Genomic DNA, 26934 nt, shown 5'->3' with positions numbered 1-26934 from the left:
CAAAACAACAGGAGTTAAAACTGAGTAATTGTCATTGGTTCAAACCTACCAGCCACTCCGTGGGAGAAAGATATGACAGTCTGCTTCCATAAAGATTTACAGCCTTGGAAATCCTATGAGGCAGCTCTACTCTGTCCTATAGGGCCACTGAGTCGGAATCAACTCCACGGCAATGGGCTTGTGTTTCTTTGTTGTTGTTGTTGTTAACCTCAACTCCTGTGGAATATTCACAAAATTACAATCAGAGCAGCCTTGTGGGAAGAAAGAGGCTCCTGAGACCTGCAGGGGTCCTTCCTTTTTTTTTTTTAATAATATTTTATTGTGTTTTAGGTGAAAGTTTAAACAGCAAATTAAGTTCCCCTTTAACAATTTTTATACAAATTGTTCCTTGGCATTGGTTACAATTTTTGCAATGTGTCAACATTCTCATTGTTTCCACTCTGTTTGTTCTGTTCCCCTTAATCTAGCTTCTCTATGCCTCCTGCCCCCCCCCCCCCCCGCCCCTTGCCATCTAATCTTTGCTTTTGGGTGAATATTGACCATTTGGTCTCATATAATTGATTGTTTAAGGGAAGACATTACTCACAGGTGATTTTTTTAATTTTATATGCCAATCTATTATTTACCTGAAAAGTACCCTGCAGAAATAGCTTCAGTTCCAGGTTCAAAGGGTATCTTAGGGCAATAGCCTCTGGGGTTCCTCTAGTCTGTATTGGTCCAGTAGTTCTGTCCTTTTTTAGGAATTTGAGTTTTATTCTACTTTTTTCTCCCATTCTATCCGGGACCTTCTATTGTGTCCGTGGTCAGAAAGGTTGGTAGTGGTAGCCAGGCATCATCTAGTTCTTCTGGTCTCAGGTTAGAAGAGATTGTAGCTCTTGTGGGCTTTTAGCTCCTGGGCTAGTTTCTTCAAGCCTTTGGTTTCCTTCGTTCTCTTTTGCTCCATAGTAGAGGCCCATAGTTGTATATTAGATGGCCGCTCACACGGTTTTAAGACCCCAGATGCTACTCACCAAACCGGAATGCAGAACATTATCTTTGTGAACTATGTTATGCCAAGTGTCTAAGTTGTCCCCAGAGACTGTGGTCCCAAGCCTTTTGACCAAGTAAACCAGTCCCACGGGTTGTTCGGCTGTGTCTAGGAAGCCTCCGTAACCGTGTCCCCTATGTGTTTTATCATGTGTGTGGATATATATGCAGCACACATAAAATGTATATACATAAAGATACACCTGTACATGCACATGGAAACCCTGGTGGCGTAGTGGTTAAGTGCTATGGCTGCTAACCAAAAGGTCCGCAGTTTGAATCTACCAGGCACTCCTTGCAAACTCTTTGGGGCGGTTCTACTCTGTCCTATAGGGTCGCTATGAGTCAGGATTGACTCGAGCCAATGGGCTTGGTTTTATTTATTTGGTACATGCACATGCATTTACTCGCATGTGCCTTCCTATACACACGTATGCGTCCGTATCTACCTATGTAACCACGCATGTATTTTTTGGTTGTTTTTACTGTTGTTGCAGAATTGAATGTGGGGGTGGTCCTTCTTGCAGTCCAAAGAGCACAGGCTTTATTCTGTTGATGGGGAGCCACGGATATGGTCAGCAGAAGAGTGACACACACGGTCGCACGCAACTCGGTTTAATTCTGCTAGGATTGAAATATAATTGCTTTGTATTTATTAACGCAGTATGAAGCACTGAAATATATCGAGTTTTCTGTTTTTACCAACTAAAAAAAAAGGAGTCAGTAAATGAACAAAAGTCACAGCATTTATGTATACTCCTATATATCGTATGCATATTTTTTTTAACCTGTGGCCATTGAGTTGATTCTGAGTCACAGCGACCCTGTAGGACAGAGTAGAACTGCCCCATAGGGTTTCCAAGGAGCAGCTGGTGGATTCAACTGCTGACCTTTTGGTTAGCGGCCGAGCTCTTAACCACTGCACCACCAGCGCTTCAGTGCTCCTATGCATGCATATAGCTGTATATTCTCCTTACATCTAAACATGCATAACTTCTGTCCCTCCCTCAGCTAGACAGCATATTAGTTTCCCAGTGCTGCTGTAACACAAATACCACACCTGGGTGGCTTTAAAGAACAGAAATTTATTTTCTCATAGTTCTGGAGGCTAAAGGCCCAAATCAGGGTCTTGGCCATGCCGATTTCTTTCTTGTCAGTAGCCCTGGGTCTTGGTTCCTTGTCTTGTAGACGATGGTCACAGGGTGTCTGTCAGTAGCCGTGGGTGTTCCTTGGTTCCTTGGCTTGTAGACAATGCTCACACAGTGTCTATTAGTAGCCCTGGGTGTTCCTTGGTTCCTTGGCTCGTAGGCAATGCTCACATGGTGTCTGTCAGTAGCCATGGGTGTTCCTCGGTTCCTTGGCTTATAGGCAGTGCTCACATGGTGTCTGTCAGTAGCCATCGGTGTTCCTTGGTTCCTTGGCTTGTAGGCAGTGCTCACATGGTGTCTGTCGGTAGCCACGGGTGTTCCTTGGTTCCTTGGCTTGTAGCCGATGTTCACATGGGGTTTGTCTTCCCCTGCGTGTACACATTTGTTTTAATCAGCTCTCCTTATAACTCAGAAGTGATAAGACATAGAACTCGTGATAGGATAACTCGAGATGATCTAATTAACATAACAAAGAACACCCTGTTTCTAAACAGGATCACATCCACACGTAGAGAGGTTAGGATTCCCATACATGCTTCTTTTTTTTGCGGGGGGGGCTGGGTGGGGGAGTGGGGCACAATTTAATCCATAGCAGACAGTAAACATTTTGACGGATAATTGTTTATCTTTGTTATAAGCCCTGAGCCTGGATAAATGCCTTTCATGTGGAAAAAAATCATTTTCTGTCATTGTTATTGGTAGACTGTATGTGATGTAATTAATTTCCATGTAATCCTTTATAACCGATGTCACCGTACCCCCCCCTTCCTGGGACATCATCTTGCTCAGACAGGTACAGGTGTGTCTTGGTGGTTTTCCCTGCTTCTCTGAAGCAGCCAGAGTGCAGTATGCAAGGGATCTGTAATTTCCAAAATAAAGACTCTGCAGGCAAGCTCATTGCCCTGAGAGAATCACAGCTCCTCCAAAAAGTATTAGCAGTGATGAACCTATGTAATTAACCCTCCGGAAATTCATGTGAAGGCTCCATTGAGAGGAGTCACCTGTGACAGAATTTTAAACTTTATTGTCCATTCTCAGTTATGTTGGAAATTATCCCCATGAAAACACCTGGGCTTCATGTCGCTGTCAAGGACGTTCTAAAGAAATTGGCCTTGTGCTGCCATTTTTGCCAGTGCTGGGCCTGTGCCTAGCTGACGCTGAGGAACCCAAAGCATGTTTTCTTTTTAACAGATTAGAACAAAGCAGAATCGAGAGACATTGCCGTTTCTGTTTAAACAAAGTTTATATGCTGTTGCTTATTTTATCGCAGGGGACATTGGTAGTTCACTGGGCCGCCTTCCATGCAGGAGACCCAGGTTCAATTCCCAGCCGGTGCACCTCATGTGCAGCCACCACTCATCGGTCACTGGCGGCTTGCGTGTTGCTGTGATGCTCAGCATTTTTCAGGGAAGATTTCAGACTAAGGCAGACTAGGAAGGAAGGCTTAGTGATCTACTTCTGAAAATAATCTAATGAAAAGCCTGTGAATCACAGCTATCCAATCCACAGTGATCATGGGGATGGCACAGGATGAGGCAGGGTTTTGTTCTTTTGTAGATGATGTTACCATGAGTCAGGGGCTGACTTTATAGCAGCTAACAACAGCCACAATTTTGTCGTAAACACTAATCTTAAATGTGAGAAACTTGGTGGGTGAGGATGTCATTTATGGAGATTTTAAGAATGCTAAAAATGCCATTACAGATTACATGGAATTATATATGACTGTGATGATATGTCATTATTTGTCAAGTAAAACAGAAGAGGATTAACGGTTATTTGTGGCCTCATTTTCAAAGTAGCTGCTGTCAACAAGGCCTGAAACCCAAATGTGGAATGGGATTCCATTTTCACCCCACCTCACACTAAGAAGCCACTAAACAAGCTACCACTCTGCCCTTCTGCCCAGGATGCAGTCAGCAACTCTGTATCTCTGTTAAAGCCAGCAAGGTGGACAGGCCCGAGTCTCACACTAAAGAGAGGAAGAAAGGAGAGAAGACAGAAAGGGGACAGGAACACTATCTAAGAAAAATGAGGGATGGGGAGAAGGGAAGGAAGACTAAGTTGACTGAATGGTGACCTTCAAAAAGATATATCCATGTCCAAGTCCCTGGAACCTGTGAATATTTCTTTATTTGGAAAAAGGGTCTTTGAAGATGTAGTTGAGTCAAGGACCTTGAGATGAGATCATTCAGGATTAACTGGGTAGACCCTAAATCCAATGACAAGTGTCCTTATGAGAGACTGAAGACACAAACACACGGAAGAGGAGGTGGTGTGGAGACAGAGGTAGAGATTGGAGTGACGCAGCCACAAGCCAAGGAACACCTGGAGCCGCCGGAAGCCGAAGGATCAAGGAAGGATTTTCCCCGAGAGCCTCTAGACTTAGCATGGTCCTGCTGATACCTTCATTTTGGACTTCTGGCCTCGAAGACTGTGAGAGGATAAATGTCTGTTGTTTTTTTTTAAGCCACCCAGTTTGTCTTGTCACAGCAGCCACAGGAATGTAATACAGAATGCAGAAGTAAGTGCGATTTGTAGGGATCCTGCGTGTTACCTAAGGGCAGGGACAGATAACCCAATAAGCGAGGTAAGCATGTGCTTAGGGCATCAACAAAACAGGGGCACCAGTTGTCTAAAGCAAAGACCCATAGATATCAAGCAGACAGAACACAAGGGAAAACAAGCACCGCAGTGGAAGGGAACTGGCTGGGCACTAAATGATTGACTGATAGCATTAATATAACATATGTCATTTAATATCACATAACAAAGGATATTGTTTGATAATTTCTGCATTTGGTTGGATCACCTTTCTTGGGAGTAGGTATAAATATGGATCTCTTCCAGTCAGTTGGCCAGGTAGCCGTCTTCATCCTTGGTAGAATACAGGGTCAGCAAAAAAGAGAAAGACCCTCAATGAGAGGAATTAACACAGTGGCTGCAACAATGGGCTTAAGCATAGCAACGATGATGAATCTTCCATGAAAAGAAGGGCAAAAGTATATGAAGTTCTTCCAGATGGATTTTCATTTTTAAACAATGTGGGTATGCCTGATGAAGAATGCATGAAGACATCGCAGAAGTTAGTGCAGGCTTATCACAATGACCTAAATGCAGACCTTTATGGAGAAGTGCAACACTTTCATTCTTACCTGACAACTAACATTAGTGATCACAAACTGCACAACAGAATGCTCATTTGCATCCTAAAGAGACTTAAAAATCACAGTGTGCAATGATTCAAGAAAGACTCGATTCATTATCTTTATTATGTATGGAAGCAGATACTGTTCAGCAGCCTAACTGTGATAAAATCATTGAAGAATTTGCAAGAGCAAAGAATAAAGAAAAATATTTTTAATTGTAACATGTTAGATGTAAAAGATCTATCTAATAATAAAATATAGTAATTTGTTGTAATATTTGTTTTCTGATCATCAGATTTTCTTTTATGACATCTCTTCATTTCTTCATTTATAATTATAGCATTTATTACGAGACAAGCATCAAAATTGAAGTATGAGCCATTTAAAGTGCCATTGGTGAAAGTCAACAACACTGGTTGTTGAAACCACTAAGTTCACTGACTTGTTTTCTTTGTCGTAGATGTGGGATATTGTTTTTGTAGAAAGTGTGGTATATAGCAAAAATTTTAGTACCCCGCATCCACTAAAAATTTTATAATCGAGTTCATCTCATTTTGCTAAAAATGCATATGCCACTTTTGTGTTCAATTGCTAATAGTATAGTGGCCTTTAAGAAGAAGTTACGTCATGGATTGCTAAGACACACACACATATATGCATGTACATGTCTAACTCACATACCTGTTCCAATCCGTGAGTAAGCAGAAGAGGGGACACCACAGATGATCATGTTTAGGGCCCTCATGCCTTAATCCATCCCTGCCTCAAATCCCACATTCCAGCTTTGCTGTAGCTCAGCTCGTGTGAGGAAGCGTGGAACTCCCACGTGGTTCCTGTGCCCTTTTCTGAGCCTCAGTTTCCCTCCACATCCCTCTGTGATCCAGCCTCCACCCACCTCTCGCTCTGGTATCTAGATTCAAGCACACGCACACTCTCTAGGTGGGAAATGGTTGCTTCGAGAAAGCCGTTTAGCTAATGGAATTAACTTAGGCCAAGCAAACATTACTGAATCTTGGTACTTTCAAACAAGCTAACAGCCCATCAGATCTCGGAAACATATGCAAAGTTTCTAACAATTTTTAAAGGAAGGGAGTAGGGACTTGTCACATTGATTACAAAAAGTAACATATAAACATTTCTATTAGGCAGAGATCCCCAACTGTCGTTGCTAAATGCTTGCTTTGCATTCGCGTGGTTTGGTTTGGTAGCGCTGGCCACAATCCTTACCTAATCATAAAGATTAACTGTTTGTAGACTGGAGTCCCTGAGTAGTGCAAATGGTTAGTGTGCTCAGCTGCTAACAAAGGTTGGAGGTTGAAGTCCACCCAATGGCTTCTGAAAAATCAGCCATTACTCTGACACTCGTGGTGTTGCCATAAGTCCGAATCAACTGGAAGGCAACTGGTGGTAATTTGTAGATCACAGTATGGGCTCTTGAGTGACCCATGCAGATAATACCTTGCCTTGTTCTCATCAGTCAAATAGCAGATATTCTGATCATGCTGAATCGGGCTCCACAGACTACCAGGGCAGAGCCTGCAGTGAACACCTGGTGTCTACCCTTTGGAAGGCAACACTGCTAAGAAGCCACGCTTACCAAAGGAGTGGACGTGTCATTGTACCCCCCTGCAGTGAGGAGCCCACTGCCAGGAAAATCAGATTCCTGCAGGGTGGCAGCGGTTGTCACCCTGTGCCTCTTCTCGGAGGAGTCAGGGCCCACGTCTGCTGGACCATTACACTCAGACAAACTGGTATGGCAGACTCCCTCCCCTGCCTCGGCTCCATGGGGACAGCCACACGCTTCCTACAGTAGTCCAACCCTGGACTATTTAGGTAAGAAAAACCAAACACCAGTCACTTTGCTGGGCTTCGTGTCACTGATGTAGTGAAACTCTGTTTCTCCTATTTTCCTGCTTTTTTTAATCTTCCATGCAGTCTCTTCCCTTTGCCGTAATAAGTTTCTCCGCTGCTGCGAGTCAAATCCCATCACAATAAAGAAATTGTCAAAGGACTGTCCAGCATCTTGTCTTTTCGTAGAACTACACAGTATTAAATATTGCTTGTAATAAGCGATTCACCAGTTGGGACCAGATCTAATATTTAGTAACTTAGTAATTTTGATTAATATACACAGAAATAAACGATGGTCCATTTTTGACATTCCAAGCTCCATTTTTGCCTCTGCCTTTATGTCGACTGGGTCTGTATTCTTTATCTTCATGTCTTTTCTTGCTTTCTATCTATCTACTTGTATGATGGTTAAGATTGTGGGTCAACTTGGCTGGGCCATGACTCTCAGTGTTTTGGCAGTTGTACAATGTTGTGATCACTTTCCTGTTGAAATTTGATATGTGATCACCCCCATGATGGAATCTGCTGAGTGGTACCGGTGGGGGTGGGGCCTGTGGCAGCTCACTGCCCCCTCAGCCTTCATCTCTCCACCTTCTGCCACCTACTTCCTTCCTTCTCGCCTTGCCAAGGTGGTTGTTCTGGATCTAGCAGCTAGCTGTCTCTTGTCTGACCTCTGGTTCTTGGAACTTGAGCTAGCAGCTTACCTGTCCATTTTGGGATTCGGCAATCTTCACAGCCTGTGAGCAAGATCCCTGCTCCCCGACCTGCCCATCTTGGGTTCTCCAGCTGCTGCAGCTAAGTGGCTCAGGAGAAACCTTGCTGTCTTGCCTGCCAACCTTGGGGATTCCTCGGCTGTTGCAGCCTGTAAGAGGGATTCCTGCTCTCCAGCCTGCTCACCTTGAGTTCACCAGCTTCTGCGGCTTCATGAATCGGGAAAGGACTCTGTCCTGATCCAAGGACTTGGGACATTCTAACCCCTACAATCGCGTGAGCTGTTTCCTTGGTATAAATCTCTCTCTCTATATATTTATACGCATTACTGGTTTCTCATCTCTAGAGAACCCAGCCTAAGACAACTGGTGACTAGTCCACATAATTATGATAGTTATTATTTTAGTATAGCACAAAGACACACAACAAAGGTTTCAACTCATCAATGAGTTACGTTTTGCTTTTATACACACATATAAGCCTATGATATAAACACTAGAATTCTGGATAGATTAATAATGCCAGTGATTCCATATAAAATACCCACTGTAGTTAGTTAATGAACTGTCAATATTATCTATCCTGGGATATTTTTATATTCACAGAAGAAATGTTCCCACTAACTTGCGAGGGAATTTGGAGAAATATCTAAAACACAAACGGTTTTTATTAAAATAATTTGTCAATATTCAGAGTTCTGATGTTCTTACTCTTGAAATAGAAATTATGTGTATTATAAAAATACAAAAGATACTAAATATTTTTATCCTGAAAAAAATCAATTAAATCTATAGCGAAAAATAAGATACCAGCTCTGGCCTCGACATCAAGTTATATGAACTAATATTACTAAAAATCAATCCCAAAATGTGGACAAATGGTGAAAATAACTTTTTAAAAGAAAAAGTATTATTACTTTTGTTAGTAATAACTCCCTAAATCCTTTTGTATCTAGGGAAGAGGGTTATTTCCAGAGCATATGGTGGAGATGGATTTTATAATACCTAAAACAAGTTCAAACCCCTAGCTTATAATTATGTTGTTGTTAACCGCTGTGCGTTGGCCCAACTCATGGTGATCCACGCCCAAGGGAGTGAAATGCTGCCCAGTCCTGCACCGTCGCCATGATCTGCTGTGGACCACTGTGACCATACTGCACCGTCGCCATGATCTGCTGTGGACCACTGTGACCATACTGCACCGTCGCCATGATCTGCTGTGGGCCACTGTGACCATACTGCACCATTGCCATGATCTGCTGTGGGCCACTGTGACCACAGGGCTTTAATTGGCTGATTTTTGGAACTAGATCTCCAGGCCTTTCTTCCTAGCCTATCTTAGCCTGGAGGCTTCTCTGAAACTTGTTCAGCATCATAGCAACACGCAGGCCTCCACTGACAGATGGGTGGTAGCTTCACGTGAGGTTTATTGGCCAGGAATAGAAACCAGGTCTCCCACATCTGTTGTTGATGTTAGGTGCCATTGAGTCAGTACCACCCCATGCCCTATGTACGACAGAATGAAACACTACCCGGTCCTGTGCCATCCTCACAATCATTGTTATGCTTGGAGCTCATTGTTGCAGCCACGTGTCAATCCATCTCATTGAGAGTTCTACTTGGTAACATGTGGGGTTGCCATGAATGGGAATTGACCTCACAGCAACTGTATATATAGATATATAGATATATAGATATATAGATATATAGATATATAGATATATAGATATATAGATATATAGATATATAGATATATAGATATATAGATATATAGATATATAGATATATAGATATATAGATATATAGATATAGATATCGATATATATTTTAGGGAACTGCAAAGCAAAAATTAAACAATAGATGTGAATGTTAAAAACTAAGCTGTTATACAACGTAACGTGTGAGTAGTAACATATAAAGAAAACCTGTAGATGGTCCCTCTTGTGTGGTTATTGTTGTGTGCCTTTGAGTTCATTCGGACTTACAGTGACCCTATATGACAGAGTCGAAGTGTCCCGTAGGATTGCCGAGGCTGTAATGTTTATGGGAGCAGATCACCAGATCTTTTCTCCCGTGGAACTGCTGCTGCGTTTGAACCGCCAACCTTCCAGTTAGCAGCTGAGCGCTTAACCTTTGTACCACCAGGGCTCCAGCTCCCTCTCAGAGTGCCCTTTACTGAGGCTAAATTTTATTTGAGCAGATATATAGGTCAGCTTGAGAAAGCAAGAACGGAGGGAGGCAGTGTGGATTCCCCTCGGGCTACTTGCGCTCATCACCTTACCACTCTTACCTCAGTTGGCTAACATCGGGCCGGAGGACTAATTTCAGGTTCCATTCCTGGAAACATGTTCTTCCTAAAGAAACACCGAGCTCTTGTCTCAGGCCCAGCACAGTCTTCAGAAAATCTCATTTTAGAGGAGTCTTGAGTCTTTGTTACATACCCATCTTGACCTAAAAAAAGAGTATTTCATAGGTTTCTCCCCTGAAGATAGCATCCGTAAGTTTAAAGTCTTCACCTTCCTTTTCTTTCCTCTGAAGTTAGGCAATGACTTGAGATAATTATTTTTTGGCTCTCAGGCTTAATAAGCAACCAAATTATTTAAATCCTCTTAAACTGTCTCGTATCAGTTGCTTGCCTCACTTCCAATATTTCTCAAAAATCAATTTATTCCTAGTTCAAAAAGGTGCTTCGGCAAGCCTCCTGTTAATGAAGTGCCAGTCATTCTTCTACAGACCGTGTGTGCGTATATGAGATACGTCCTCCCATGTCTCCACCTTACTTCTTGACACCTCAGCGGTGTGAGAATTTCTAAGAATCAAATGGTGTGAATTCTTCTGGATAGGACTTCACATGCTGAAAAACACAATTCCTTTTGTCCTCCTAACAGATGGAATAGGTTATTTATTTAGGGGTGGTAACTTTTGAGGGGAAACCGTGGTGGCGTGGTGGTTAAGTGCTATGAAACCAAAGGGTCGGCGGTTCGAATCCGCCAGGCGCTCCTTGGAAACTCTGTGGGCAGCTCTACTCTGTCCTATAGGGTCGCCAAGAGTTGGAATCGACTGGACCGCACTGGGTTTGGTTTTTTTGGTTTTAACTCTTGAGAGAACCGTGTACCGGAAACTTCTAAGACTGTTTTGTGCAGTATTGTTGAGAGCTGAGGTACTGTTTGGCTCATTGTCTTAGGACCAACTGCTTAGCAATCCTGCCCCGTGAAATTTCTTCTATGTGTCGAAGGCTGGACAAATTTTTAAAAATCATAGTTCTAAGGAAAAAAGCTTAAGGCACGTTAATATTTCTTTGACAATTTGTCTAGTACTTCTGTTCCCAGCAAGCACTTGGTTCCCTGGCTCAAGGCTGAAGCCCTCTTAGTGTGGCCGTTTTTGATTTTCCTCCTCGATTTGGATAAATCTTTCACCAATTAAAACAATTGGTAGATACAGAAAAGAAGGTTCATTTTCTAAAAACCAGTGCATCTCATGAAATGTTGACTCTGATCTGGAGGAGCACAGGGTCAAGTGAGGAGCTGAGCAGACCTGGTTGGGGGAAAAGGAGACAGGACGGGCATGAGCAGACCGGAAGCTGGGGGTGGCGGCAGCCATTTTTCCATCTGTAAAAGGAGGAGGCAGGCACAAAAGCATTATGAAGAGATAGGGCTTTTTTTTTTCTTTAATAATTTTTATTGTGCTTTAAGTGAAAGTTTACAAATCAAATCAGTCTCTCACACAAAAACCCATATACACCTTGCTACACACTCCCAATTACTCTCCCCCTAATGAGACAGCCTGCTCTCTCCCCCCACTCTCTCTTTTCATGTCCATTTCGCCAGCTTCTAATCCCCTCTACCCTCTCATCTCCCTCCAGGCAGGAGATGCCAGCATAGTCTCAAGTGTCCACTTGATCCAAGAAGCTCACTCCTCACCAGCATCCCTTTCCAACCCATTTTCCAGTTCAATCCATGTCTGAAGAGTTGGCTTCGGGAATGGTTCCTGTCCTGGGCCAACAGAAGGTCTGGGGGACATGACCACCGGGTCTTAGTCAGACCCTTAAGTCTGGTCTTTTTATGAGAATTTGGGGTCTGCATCCCACTGCGCTCCTGCTCCCTCAGGGGTTCTCTGTTGTGTTCCCTGTTAGGGCAGTCATAACTTATAGCCGGACACCATCTAGTTCTTCTGGTCTCAGGATGATGTAGTCTCTGGTTCATGTGGCCCTTTCTGTCTCTTGGGCTTGTAATCGCCTTGTGTCCTTGGTGTTCTTGATTCTTCTTTGATCCAGGTGGGTTGAGACCATTTGATGCATCTTAGATGGCTGCTTGCTAGTGTTTAAGACCCCAGATGCCACTCTTCAAAGTAGGATGCAGAATGTTTTCTTAATAGATTTTATTATGCAAATTGACTTAGATGTCCCCTGAAACCATGGTCCCCAGACCCCGGCCCCTGCTATGCTGCCCTTCGAAGCATTCAGTTTGTTCAGGAAACTTGTTTGCTTTTGGTTTAGTTCAGTTTTGCTGACCTCCCCTGTATTGTGTGCTGTCTTTCCCTTCACCTAAAGTAGTTCCTATCTACTATCTAATTAGTGAATTCCCCCTCTCCCACCTTACCTCCATCCCCCCTCTTGTAACCACGAAAGAATGTTTTCTTCTCAGTTTAAACTGTGTCTCAAGTTCTTATAATAGTGGTCTTATACAATATTTGTCCTTTTGCAACTGACTAATTTCACTCAGCAGAATGCCTTCCAGGTTCCTCCATGTTATGAAATGTTTCACAGATTCCTCACTGTTCTTTATCGATGCGTAGTGTTCCATTGTGTGAATATACCATAATTTATTTATCCATTCATCCGTTGATGGGCACCTTGGTTGCTTCCATCTTTTTGTTATTGTAAACACTGCTGCAATAAACATGGGTGTGCATATATCTGTTCCTGTAAAGGCTCTTATTTCTCTACGATATGTTTCAAGGAGTAGGATTGCTGGATCGTATGGTGGTTCTATTTCTAGCTTTTTAAGGAAATGCCAAATAGATTTCAAAAGTGATCGTACCATTTGACATTCCCACCAGCAGTGTAGAAGTGTTCCAATCTCTCCACAGCCTCTCCAACATTTATAATTTTGTGTTTTTTGGATTAATGCCAGCCTTGTTGGAGTGGGATGAAATCTCATTGTAGTTTTGATTTGCATTTCTCTAATGGCTAATGATCATGAACATTTCCTCATATATCTGTTAGCTGCCTGAACGTCTTCTTTAGTGAAGTGTCTATTCATATCTTTTACCCATCTTTTAATTGGGTTATTTGTCTTTTTGTAGTTGAGTTTTTGCAGTATCATGTAGATTTTAGAGATCAGGTGCTAATCAGAAATGTCATAGCTAAAAACTTTTTCCCAGTCTGTAGGTAGTCTTTTTACTCTTGCAGTGAAGTCTTTGGATGAGCATAGGTGTTTGATTTTTAGGAGCTCCCAGTTATCTAGTTTTTCTTCTGCATTCTTTATAATGTTTTGTGTACTGTTTATGCCATGTATTAGGGCTCCTAACATTGTCCCTATTTTTTCTTCCATGATCTTTATCATTTTAGATTTTATATTTAGGCCTTTGATCCATTTTGAGTTCGTTTTTGTGCATGGAGTGAGGTATGGGTCTTGTTTCATTTTTTGCAGATGGTTATCCAGTTATGCCAGCACCATTTGTTAAAAAGACTAAGAGACAGGGCTGTTTAATTGCAAACTGTTGCAGGAGCCCAGTGAAGAAGAACTGGCTCTCCGCATTTAAAATGGAAGGTTTGTAAGGTAGTATTATTCACTTACAGCACTGAGTTATTATTCATTTCACAGTGGACAAACAGTCAAATGTTTAACCACTGCGCCACCAAGGCCTCTGTATAGCAAGCAGTGTTGATTAATTCACAGAGACCAATGTGCCTGGTTATCAAAGCTAATTGTTAGTTGCCATCATGTGGGCTCCAACTCTCGGTGACCCCACATACAACAGAACAAAATGTCCCCTGGTCCTGCGCCATCTTCACAATCGTTGGTGTGCTCGAGTCCATTGTTGTGGCCACTGTGTATTTTGCAAGCAACTTAGGGGACTCATCTCCCAGCACTATATCAGACTATATTCTCTTGTGATCCATAACGGATCTTATTGTGTAATTTTCAGTAGATTGCCAGGCCTTTCTTCCTAGTCTTCCTTAGTCTGAGAGTTCTGCTGAACCTGTCCACCATGGGTGACCCTGCTGGGGTATTTGAAATACCAGTGGCTTAGCTTCCAGCATCACAGCAACATGCAAGCCACCGCAGTATGACAAACTGACAGGCAGGCGGTGGGTGATGGGTTAATTTCTATCTGGAACATCCACAAAGCCCATAGGATGGTCACTGTCATCACTTTTAGGGGCAGAAATGTTTTCTTTCTCTCTAAGCTCCTTCGCTGGGATCAGGATCCTAGAATTGTCTGATTCACCTCTACCAGGTCTCACCTGCAGTTCCTGTAACCCAGGGGTTCTTCTGTTTGTGCTTCCCAAGTTCACCACACTCCTGGCTCAACAACCTATAGGGCTGGGACTCCTCAAGCCATACAGCATGAACCAAGCCAGCGTCCTGGGAAGATGCTGGAGACGTCAATTCCACATGTGAAATGCACTTCTTGCTCTTCAGTGGGCTTGTCATACCTAATTATATTTGCCTTTACAGTGACATCTCTGGCATGGCCGTGGGTACAGATTAGATTTAGTCAGTGATATTTTTGTAGGAAGGGAGGCAGATGCTTCTTTAATCTATGTCACGAAAACCTATGTGAACAGGCTGGCAAAGGCACTTTGAGTGATATTTGACTATGCCTTTCAGTTGTGTAGACAAGACCAATCAATATGTTATCATGTTTACATACTACAGGATTTTTTTTATTATTAGTTAACTTTTCCTGGTAATGGATTATCTTATAATCTATTTTAAGAATTTTCAAAGGATTTTTTTCCTGAATTCTGAAGAATATTTTATTCTCGTTTTACAAACATCACATGTTAAATTAAGGGTTAAAGATAGAGGAACTAGAAAGAAAAAGAATTTTCGAATATGCCCAATCCAAAATATAACATTAACCACAATTAAATTTTTTTCATTAAGGGAAAAAAAAAAAAAAAAAGCCAAACCAAACCCGTTGCCGTCAAGTCGGTTCCCACCCTATAGGACAGAGTAGACCTGCCCTATAGTTCTGAAAATCTTTACGGAAGCAGGCTGCCACATCTTTTCCCATGGAATGGCTGGTGGATTCAAAGTGCTGACATTTCAGTTAGCAGCAGAGTGCTTCACCATTGCGCCACCAGGGCTCCTTTGTTTCATGTAGTCCTAGGTAATTAATCCTTGTTTTACTGACTTGGGTTAGCTGGCTGTGCCGTATCTCAGAGTCACCTGCTTCTGCAGTAAATTCTGGACATCCCACCTCAATCCCTTGCTAGTCTGGGAGGTGTTCATTTGTGAGATGCTATTTTTTATCAGCTTACCTAGGGACACCTGTAAACCAGAGCCTGTTTTCTACCAAACGTCAAACGTACTGTTAATGTCCTGTTGCCAGGCTATTTTGACGTCCCTTCCAGCTGACAAGATTGCTCATCTGTGGCCGTAGCAATGGACTTCAGACAAATGCGAGACAATCTCAGGATCCACCTGTTGATATGACCAAAGAGCTCTGGTTATTGAACCTTAAAAAGAAAAACACTCACATCGAAAAGATTCCAACTCATAGCAACCCTTACAAGACAGCGTAGAACTGCCCCATAAGGTTTCCAAGGCTATAGTCTTTATAGAAGCAAACTGCCACATCTTTCTCCCGCAGAGTGGCTAGTGGGCTCGATCTACTGACCTTTCAGTTAGCAGCCGAGTGCTTTACCACTGCACCACCAGGGCTCCTGTTATTGAATCATAATAACCAATAATATCAAAATTGAGGTGAGTGAGTTTTCATACAGCGTCAGCGATTACCGTGAGAGTAAGAACACGTTATGAGTAATGAGGGCACTGAAAAACCCCAGAGCTTTTTAATGTATCCCATAAAGTGTGTTTGACATTATCCCCAGCTGAAAAGTCTCTCTCAGATGTAGAAATGGACTCTTCCTTTCAAAATATATTGTTGACCGTTACCATGCCGTTCTATAATGTGAAAGCGAGCGTGCTTCTGTCTAAACGGAAAGGTTCATAAATACGATCTTTGTGATAGTATTTCACTTGTCATAATTAAGTGGAGGCTGAGCTTCCTGTTATTTTCATTTGCCAGCTGTTTTTGTCTCCCTGGCTTGATAAACAGGGCAGCTCTCACAGTAGTATTGAACCAATTAAAAATCTGCAGAAGGTTGAAGGTATCTAATTATTTCTAGCATCTTTTCTTTTCATAAGATGAGGGAGAAAAATCTTTGGTGTTGCCCAGCAGCTTTCCGGGAAACCTCAAAGACAGTTTAGATGTGAAATACGTTTTAAAATTTTTATTAGTTTGAATACGGAGTGTAGATTTGGGGAGACAATTCCAAAAAGAGTTACCAGAGAACACAGATATAAGTGTAAGTTGCAAATGCTTAAAGACAAGAAATAACTCCAAGTTTTCGTTCAGAGTGATCATAATTAAAATAATAGAGCAACAAAAAACAGCGATTATTAGGAATCCCGGCTTGGCTGCTAACCAAAAGGCTGTCAGTTAGAGTCCACCCAGAGGTGGACTCTTCAGATCCTGAAGAAAGGCCTGGCAATCTACTTACAAACATCAGCCACTGAAAACCCTGTGGAGCACAGTGCTAATCTGACATACACGGGGTCACCATGAATCAGAATCAACTTGATGGCAACTGTTTTTTGGTTAGTTTGTTTGTTTTAGCATTTTCATAAGTTAGGAACTTTTGCTGAAAGTGATCTAAGAAATCGACAGAAGCACCCAACATGAACAGAGTTTCAAGTTCGAGTACTTAGGGGATAAAAAAAACAAAAAACTTTTCCTATTTGTATGCAGAAAACTCTTCACAGTTTCTTGTTAAGAAAAGAATGTGTATTCAAAGATCAGTTTGTCATTTTAACAAGGAGAAAAGCAAATTCTAACTTCCTTATTTTTATACATCACTCATGTAACATTCACAGTAAAGAGTTCACAAGCCTTTTCTCTATCCTGTGGATAGACCAATCAACAACATCAGGCGAACATTGTCAAAATTTCAACACATTTCACTCTTTCAGATTCATTATTTGCAGGTGTTATAAACTCACAAAAATAAAGTTTACTTCCCTTAAGCTTTCTACAACTTATAAATGTTATAAACTATATAACATATAAATCCTGTAAACTTATCAACTTACAAATGTGTCTTTTATTATCTTCCTTCACATACTAGCACACAACCAGACATTTTTATTTTAAGATAAGCTTACTTTGTTTCTCTCTTGATAGACAGGAACACATCCATTACATTGTAGATACACTCAATTTTTGCAACTGTTGTACCTAGTATAGTGTGGTAGACAGAGTTGCTGGTGGTGTTAGGTGTTGTCAAGTTGATTTCAGCTCATGGCAACCCCCTGTGACAGAGCAGAACTGTCCCACAGGGTTTTTATGGCTGTAATCTTTATGGAAGCAGATCACCAGGTCTTTTGCCCTTGGAACCACCCGGTGGGTTTGAACAGCCACCCTTACAGTTAGAAGTCAGGCACTTAACCATTGTGCCACCAGGGCTCCTCATGTCTGCATCTTAATTTCCACAATCTGTGAACATGTTACATTGCAATAGCAAAAAAGAATTAAGGTTGCAGATGTCCTATCTTTTCCGATTTTTCAACCAAATAATACCCAAAAGAAGGAGAGTGGCCTTCCATCTGCAGTGGTCACTTTGGGGCTTTAGATGTTCATTCTAAGCTGGGCAGCTGCTCTTTCTAGCCCAGGCTCAGTCCCAGGGTGAGGTATGCTCCTACATTCTCCTCTGAATCCACCCAGTGTCGCAGTCCACCATGGGGGCACTGCTGAGCCCCAAGCACCCTTTAGGTTCCAGGACCCTTTGCAAAACCTGCAGTTTGTTTCTCCTCCAGGTTCGTACAAAGACAGCAACCTTCTGGTGACCCAGCCACTTCCATTCATTTCTCTCTTGCAAAACAAAACATATATTCTTACCACAATTTTAAAAAGATGGGTATTAACAAATAAAAATAAAAGATGCTTCAGCCAGTCCTCTCTCTCATTTTTGCTTTCAACCTTGAAAATGTCCAAGGTCACAGAACCAGTCTTCATATGCCATCAGAGTGTGACTGTCACCATATGCACAGTAAATGAAATACTTTTTTCAATTCCATTGCCCTTCTTTTATCACTTCCCTTATAAAGAAGAGAGAGAGCATCCATCATCTCACTTGTGTGTAACTCAGATTTGTCTTCTAATGGTTTATGGGGGTTAATGAGCTGATAAAGTTCCCAGTATGCTGAGCTCAACAAAAGTGTAATCTTGGCTGGCTTTAAGTCTGCTTTAATGATAAAGTGATAAAGCAAGTTGGTCAGAGGACTTCCATGTACAAAGCCTCGTCTCCAAACTATTTTAAATGCCATCATTAGAAAATAAATATGCTACATTTGGGGGTTTTAAGGCAAACCGTTTTTGTCAGCCACTTCCTCAGTTATCATCAAGTCAGTGAAGATACTTAGCCTTCCCTATTTCAGTAATTTAGAGCTCAGCAATTTTTGCCCAAGCTAAAATAAGCCACCTAAACATAGGACAAGAGCAGATACCAAAATTAAAAGGACCCAGGTTTTATTTATTACTGCCTGAAATGAAGATAGCTTCACCTTCTCCCTGGGGGCTCCTTTTCCTACCCCGGGCGCCAGACACCGCAGAATTATACAGCAAAAGAAGAAATCATTTAAAGATATGTGCGGAGGTAAAATATTTCAAAGAGCTTTTAGAAGCTAGCTAAATATATCTCATTGGAGGACTGGAATGAGGAAGGAATTCAACTTTGGACACTTGCCAGCTCCATCTGATAGTTTTAGGACAACTGACTTTGTTATAGGCTCTTGTTTAGTTACTTCCAGATGTAAATGAAGGGACTGGCCTTGGAGGCCGCAGGTGGGCCGAAATAATTGTCTTGCAGAATTATTGGTAATGTGGGAAGTGCTTGTAAACTAAAAGTAGTCCACGAATAGGTCATCCTAAGAACCTTTATCGCTGGGAGGGGCGAGATTAATACTGATCAAGTGAATTAAGGAAGCAGAGTTGGAGTTTATTTTTTCACACAAAGAACAACATGCCAAGTTAGTAAATGTTAAATGGTAGAGCCATGCAATAAATCCCGAGGCAAGCAGATCCTCAGCCGACCCCCTCTCAGAGGACACCTAGTTATATCTTAAGTGTAAAGCCCCTCTCCCCTGCTTTCAGTGTTTGTCTTTGCCTCACAGAGAGGTAAGAAGTTAGCAGTCTGATGTATGATCTTCTTCTCTGCGCGTTTGTGGTTTAACTCCTGTTAAATAACAGGTACCAACACCCAAAAAACCCACTGCCGTCGAGTCGATTCCAACTCATAGCAACCCTATAGGATAGAGTAGAACTGCCCCATACAGTTTCCAAGGAGTGCCTGGCGGATTTGAACTGCTGACCTTTTGTTTAGCAGCTATAGCACTTAACCACTATGCCACCAGGGTTTCTGGTACCAACACAGCTCCCCTTAAAGTATTTTTGAAATTGTGGCAGAACTACCATACATTTTCTTGATCAAGCAAGAACACATAAATAACTCCTCGGAGCCCCGGTGGCACAGTGGCTAAGAGCTCAGCTACTAACCAAAAGGTCCGCAGTTCAAATCCACCAGCCGCTCCTTGGAAACCCTATGGTGCAGTTCTGCTCTGTCCTGTAGGGTCACTATGAGTCAGAATCAACTTGACGGCAACGGGATTGGTTGACTACCATCTCTATATTTTGGTTCGTAGCTGACCACGGTAACTGTTTGCACCACCCAAGGAAGCCTGCTCATCTAAACCTTCATTTTTCCTGACAGATTTTAGATCTCACTTCCCCTGAAAAACCTTTTTCTAACCTCTCCCCAATTCTAAGTTACAGCTCACTTATTAATCTGAAATACTTGTAAAGCAGGTTGGTTTGAATGAATAAGGACGTTTAAATGCAAATGATTAATTTAGTTAAAAAAAAAAATAACGTTTAAGTATTAAGAATAGCTTCAGCCACAGCTAAAAATGCCACAAGGTCATAGTGCTAACCCTGGTGACGTAATTGTTAAGTGCTATTTTTATGGCTGCTAACTAAACGGTCAGCGGTTTGAATCCACCAGGTGCTCCTTGGAAACTGTATGGGGCAGTTCTTCTCTGTCCTATAGGGTCGCTATGAGTCGGAATTGGCTGGATGGCAATGGGTTTTAGATAAATTTTATTTATCCTTTTATAAAACCATCTCCTTTCTTGTCCATTAACAGCACAGCAAGTTAACCATTTGCGCCACCTGGGGACTCCCCCGTTAATGACTGTGTGTTAAATGCCTCCCCACGTTTGCTCCTTTAACCTTCACAATAGCTTTGTAAGGTGGGCACCACGCTCATTCTTGATTTACAGATTAAAAACCGAGGCTGAGGAAGGTGAAGTTATTTTCCCAGACATTCAGTCCCACCTTTTCTAGCATCAAAGGCCATGCATTCACCATAATGAAGTACTGTTTTCTCTGTTGATGTGTCTAGTTACCCAATGGAGAACATCCAGTGCTGAGGAACAGGCCACTCTGCACGGACATGGACTCTTGTTCTCCTTTGCTCCTCTGTCACTGTCTCTTTCTCTGCCCTCTGCTTCCACCTTGACCTCATTTCAACTCTTCCTTTTCTTTCCAAAGGCAAATACGCCATGCGAGACCTTGTCCACAGGCTGCCAGGCGGGAACAGTAACAATGCTGCGAGCAAGGCCATGTCGGATGACACAGTGACAGCTGTCTGCTGTACCCTGCACGAGGTGATCACCAAAAACATGGAGAACACCAAGGCCTTACGGGACGCCGGTGGCATCGAGAAGTTGGTCGGCATCTCCAAAAGTAAAGGAGACAAGTAAGTTAGGCGGTGACTTCATAGCCTTGGCTTAGTAGAATCGGTTCGAAGTTTGCTTGCTCTCTCCTGGTGAAGGGTAACCTCTTGAATGTCACTGAAAAGCCTTTGTCTGTGGTAATCAAGAGAATGAAACCAGTAATTGGTTTCCAGTCTCCACGCCAACAGTGAAACTGATCTTACTAGGCTTTTCATTGGACAAATAGCTCATCACTTGGAGACCATTGCAGCGCTGGTGGACTCGACAACCAGTGACTATATTAAGGGTATTCCTTCAATGTGGAAAAGACAACCGGCTTAGTCAGCACACAGTAGGGTATTTTTTGTTCCTCTGTGTTTCCATGTGCGCATGTCACTGACATATCTCTTTCCTTTGCTGTGCTCCTCCTCAGCTCTGCATAGCAAGTCAGCGTGCAACACGCATAAGGGAGAAAATGAAGCATACTGGAGGCAGAGGTCCCCGGGTGGCACAAATGGCTAAGCACTTGACTGCTAACCAAATGGTTGGCAGTTCGAACCCACCCAGAGATGCCTTGGAAGACAGGTCACAAAAGGTCACAGCCTTGAAATCCCCGTGGAGCAGTTCTACTCTGCACACATGGGGTCACCCCGAGTCGGAATCGACAGCAGCTGGTTTGGTTTCTGATTTGGAATCAGAGAGAACCAAGTTCTATTCCGGCACCCTCCCGGGGTAGCGGAAATTATTTAACAAGTGATGATGCCTGTAAATTCTAATCTCCAAATAAGAGTGGGGCAGTCATACCTCCTACAAGAAGGCAGAGAGGGCAGTGGGGAGTGGGGAGGAGAAGAGCATTCCCATGAATGGAATAAAAAGAGGTAAGGCTCCATGTCAAAGCCTCTGCACCTCCCCAAATAAGAATGTCTCCCCAGCTTGACTCAAGAATCACTGGTATCTTCCTATATGTCCCAGAAAAATATCTTCACAAGACAGAGTGTCAGTTTATCAGGGAGCTGTCAGTCAAACAGAAACGTCCACTAACCTTAATTAAATTTCGCCTCCTGGAAATCCCTCAATGTAATCAAAGAAAAGTAAAAGGGTAAAACCTTTAGTTGTCAAGAGTCTGTTTCTTGAATTTCCATTCCCTCTCCCCACTCTGTTCCTTTATATCTAAAGGCAAAATAATTTTTCCTTTATAATTAAAGTCTGTGAGGGATTCACTTTGAGACTTTTGGAAATTCTTATTCTTTTTATTTAATTCCATTTCTTACCATCATAGTATAAAAGAAGTTTCAGGGTTTCTGGTAAGTATTCTGAGACCTCCAGACAGGTTCAAACTACAATTCAGTTTTAGGATTTGAATACCGTATTTTTATGCAAACGATGCGCACCTTCTGTGTTTATCGACTGCGTTCTCCTCCTGGGAGGTGTTTTCCTAAGTGCACTATCCTCATTTTTTTGTAGCAATATGTAGAAGATAAATGTCCTGGCAGCATTTGTGAGGGTGCCTCATGGTGGGAAGGCGCAGCTGACAAACAAACGCAGAAGACACGCATTATTTGCATAAAAATACGGTTCTTTTCTGTGTTAAGTAGAGAAGCCCCACTGGGCTTAGGTGTGATAATTTCACAGTGTAGATTGTTGGCTTGAATTATATTTTATGGTATTGTAAAAAAAAACAAGCAAACAAAAAACCTGACATTGAGTCGATTCCAACTCGTGGCAAACCCATGTGTGTCTGAGTAGAACCATGTTCCATAGGGTTTTCAGTCGCTGATTTTTCAGCGGCAACCACCAGCCCTTTCTTCCAAGACACATCTGGGTGGGCTTCAATCTCCAGCCTTTTAGTTAGCAGCCGAGTGCGTTAACCATTTACACCACTGAGGGCTTTCTGGGTGGTGGTGAACTTACAGAAACCCTGGTGGTATAGTGGCTAAGAGCTTCGGCTGCTAACCAAAAGGCCTGCAGTTCGAATCCACCAGGTGCTCCTTGGAAACTATATGGGGCAGTTCGACTCTGTCCTATAGGGTCGCTATGAGTTGGAATCGACTCGAGAACAATGAGTTTGGTTTATTGAACTTACAATAAAATGCTATTCTGCTTAGGCAGGAAGCCATATGGTTCTCTTCCTTCTACAGTTTCCAAGACCTCTGAAATTTCTAACTGAAGAGCTTATGTATTTTGAGTATTAGGAACTTAATATGTTAGTGTTTTTGAAGCAAACACAAGTAGACACATACACACAAAATAAAAACATAGTCCACACAACCCTCTGATATAGTTATCCATTTTTATGAGTCACTTGAAGATCAAAATGTATGACTAGGGAGCTTTGAAGGGTGGTTTGGGATGTATTCACATATTCCAACTACGTGGAAATCCCTAATGCAGCAAGAATCACTAAAAACCACCACAAACCAGTTGCTGTCCATCCACTTCCGATCACGACAACCCCATGTGCGTCGGAGTCGAACTGTGCTCCATAGGGTTTTCGGGGGTTGAGTTTTTGGAAATAGATTACGAGGCCTTTCTTCCAAAAACCAGTCGCCAATAAGTACCAAATGAGCCTTCAAGAGAAAAGATGCTTTCATCAGCCCTATGGTGAAAGAAAATTACGTGGTGAAATTAACTAAAAATCATTTGGGAAAATCATCTGTATGTATGTTTTTCCTTATTGCCAACCCAGAAAATGGTCCTGGGAAATGGGGGCCAATCTCAATTGTTGATAAGGGAGGCTTCTTCCCCTACGGATGAGCTCATAAATACCCTTAATTTGACTGAAAATTTCTTCAGTCGTTTCTTTCATCTTATTGTTCCTTTATTTTTTTTTTTTTCCAAATGTCAACAGCTTGGATTTATGAGTTTAATAAGAAGTGTTGAATTGGGCTGAATCAAGCATCCTCAAAGTTCTAATTTTACTGCTTAGTCATTCTCATCTGTTATTTCATGTAATATATCACTTTTTTATACACTGACTAATTTGGGGGTCAAAACAAGGTTTTATAACCTCAGAAATTCTCAAAATTATTCCCTGATCTCCTACCTACACCTGGGAGAATTTCCCCCAGTCTTAGCCGTGGACTTACCACTTATCACTCAGCTCTGTTTTAACAGTAGACAAAGAGGCTCCATGGCCTTGTAGATGTGTTTTAATATCACAGAAGTTCTTTATTGAGAATAGAATTTTTGAAATTGGGGATAATTTAATATGGAAACAAGAGCAATATCCATTTGCCCTAATAAATTTATAAAATGCTTACAAAGCCGTCTTCCCTGAGTCATTCTTGGAAAATTATTTCCAACCATCAGTGTAGTTCAAGCCTGATTTTTGTTGGAGATAACATAGGAAAACACAGGTGGAAAAAACGTGCCTTGCTATGATTCTCCATTTTGTGCATTTATATGCGTTTATTTTTAAACACATACAAGCGTAAACATTCTGTGGTATGAACAGGTCAGACTGGCAAGTTGCTGATGATGACTGTTGGAAAGTCCATCTCACTGAATCTTGAAAATGAAACCCCTGGGCCTGGCGTTTTGGATCCCCTGCTGCTGGTACACCTGTGTTGAGAAACCACCAGGAATTGTACCAGCAGACACCTTCAGTCACCCTGATTGCACAACTTTGGCAAAGATCCAGGCATGGTGTAGTCGTTACTGACTCTTACAGGAGTCTTATACTCACCACTTCAGAGTCTTGATAACTTTATATTATTTTCTTCTCATCATTTTAAACACACGTTACAGACATTCTGTAACATCCATCAAAAAGTATACTTTTTTTTTCTATTTTAACAGTTATATACGAAAGAGTATGGAATGTGTCACTGTATTTTGTCATAAGACAGAAAAGCTATTAACAGTCTCAACTGTGACTTGTCAGCCAGGAACTGTGTATTGTGGCTTGGATTATAATTGCTTGTCACAGTAGAAACAGTCGGTTGGTAAAGTCCTTTAGTCAATAGTTACAGTACTTCAAGTAGAAGTTGCCATGGTATCAATCTAGTTGAATCAAAATTAAAGGCTGAAAAGAAAGCAAATAATTCTTTAACCTCCAATGTTATTGTAACACTCCAATGTCTGGGCATTTTAATTGAGAGGTTCAAACCTTCTCTTCAATAGATGTTCACAGCCTCTTTCTATTTCATAACTAAGCAAAATGCAAAAACAAAAATTACTCTGTGTCAGAGGACTTCCTGCATACTAAATACGTTTCAGCTACACTTATCACCACCTGAATATTAATACATCTGCCTCTAGAATTGCTTGACTATTTTCATGGACAAATATCGAGCTCAGAAATCTAAAATGCAGCAACGTGTAGCATGTAGCCATTGTCCAGCGTTGATCCTGTAAGAATAACGTGTCTATGCCCATATTCTAGAACTTTCAGCCTTTAAGGCATAGGAATTCAGTGTTGCATTAAAAACACCACTGCTAATTGGCCAGTCATTTAGCAAGTCAGTTTTATTAACAGAAAATACACATGTTACCTTCATATAGGTAGTCTTTCAGGGATACTTTTTTTGGAATTTATAAGAACTGCAAAGTATTTTTTTTCCCCCAAAATAGTTGATATAACCAATAGACTTTCAAACTCAACCAGAGTTGAATTCCATCCCAATAATACTAATAATGAATGACTGGTACTGTTGTCCTGGAATGAACGGATGAAAAAACCTTTAGCTTGCCAAAAACTATTGCCATTGAGTCAATTCCGACTCTCACAGTGACCCTATAGGACAGAGTAGAACTGCCCCATAGGGTTTCCAAGGAGCAGTTGGTAGGTTCCAACTGCCAACCTGTTGGTTAGCAGCCGAGCTCTTAACCACTGTGCCACCAGGGCTCCACCTTAAAAAAAAAAATGACTGGTACTGTTGTCCTGGAATGAACGGATGAAAAAACCTTTAGCTTGCCAAAAACTATTGCCATTGAGTCAATTCCGACTCTCACAGTGACCCTATAGGACAGAGTAGAACTGCCCCATAGGGTTTCCAAGGAGCAGTTGGTAGGTTCCAACTGCCAACCTTTTGGTTAGCAGCCGAGCTCTTAACCACTGTGCCACCAGGGCTCCACCTTAGCTGGTCTAAATTACCAATGTGAAGGTCCAGAAAAATAGCCACTTTATCTGCCATGTATTGCCTGTTGCCATGGAGTCAAATTCATGCCGTAATTTCATTGCGGAATGCACGTCCTTGCAGCAGCCATTACTTTGGCTCTCAAATCCGACCTCAACCTCACCCCATCTAACCATACACTTACCTCCTATTTCAAAGGTCATTTTATTTCAAAGGCTTTTTTGGTCTCAATGCAGGTATTCTCTGCAGGGGGTCACTGTCCTAACCAGTTTCAAGGGCTGTCATTCACACTGGGGGCTCTCTGAAAGGCTGCATTCTGCCCAACCCCAGGGGTCACCATTCAGAGAGACCAGGGGCAGACAGACTACAGCCACAAATTACCCACTGCCTCTTTCTGTAAATTAAGTTTTACTGGAACATAGCCACACCCATCCCTGTAGTCTTGTCTACAGCTGCTTTCTTGCTGCAATGACAGAGTCCAGAAGCTGCCACAAAGACCTTATGGCCCACAAAGCCAAAAATATTTGCTATCTGGTTCTTTATGGAAAAGCCGTGCTGCAGGCCCGGGAGAGCCACAATGCGAATGGCAGCATCTAGAGTGGAGCACTGTGTGACGCCCCGTGAAGCCATCCCACGGGAACACAGAATCAGCCAGTAGCTAAGCGTTTCCATGACCACCAGTTGAAGTGACTTCCAAGAATTTGAATGAATTACATCAACACACGTTTCTGTTTTTAAGGTGTAGATCGGCACCAAACCAAAAGGCAAAATATTTACAGTAGTTATAGTTGAAGGTTTATGTGACCCTGGTTACTCTCTCTAGTTCCTAGTGTGGAACTTAAAGTGTTTGCAGGGCTTTATGTGCAGATGCTCGTGAGAGAGTGGCTGTGCCAGCATGTTTGCTAGCGTGTGTGCCAGTGTCTATGCCAGCATGTGTGCCAGTGTGTGTGCCAGCATGTGTGCCAGTG

At 42.1% G+C, this 26934-nt stretch overlaps 1 protein-coding gene across 2 annotated transcripts in view; it reads left to right on the top strand.

Moving 5' to 3' along the window:
- The window catches only part of CTNND2 (catenin delta 2), a 769728-nt gene that overhangs the window by 688949 nt on the left and 53845 nt on the right, over positions 1 to 26934 (top strand). For both annotated transcript variants that reach the window (XM_064270645.1, XM_064270649.1), the window contains one exon: positions 20725 to 20932. In XM_064270645.1, coding sequence (XP_064126715.1) covers positions 20725 to 20932 — 208 coding nt within the window. The remainder of the gene's footprint in view (positions 1 to 20724; positions 20933 to 26934) is intronic.

Source organism: Loxodonta africana, chromosome 2 (assembly GCF_030014295.1).
Source record: "Loxodonta africana isolate mLoxAfr1 chromosome 2, mLoxAfr1.hap2, whole genome shotgun sequence".
Taxonomy (NCBI): Eukaryota; Metazoa; Chordata; class Mammalia; order Proboscidea; family Elephantidae; genus Loxodonta; species Loxodonta africana.
This window is presented reverse-complemented; position numbering and strand designations above follow the sequence as displayed.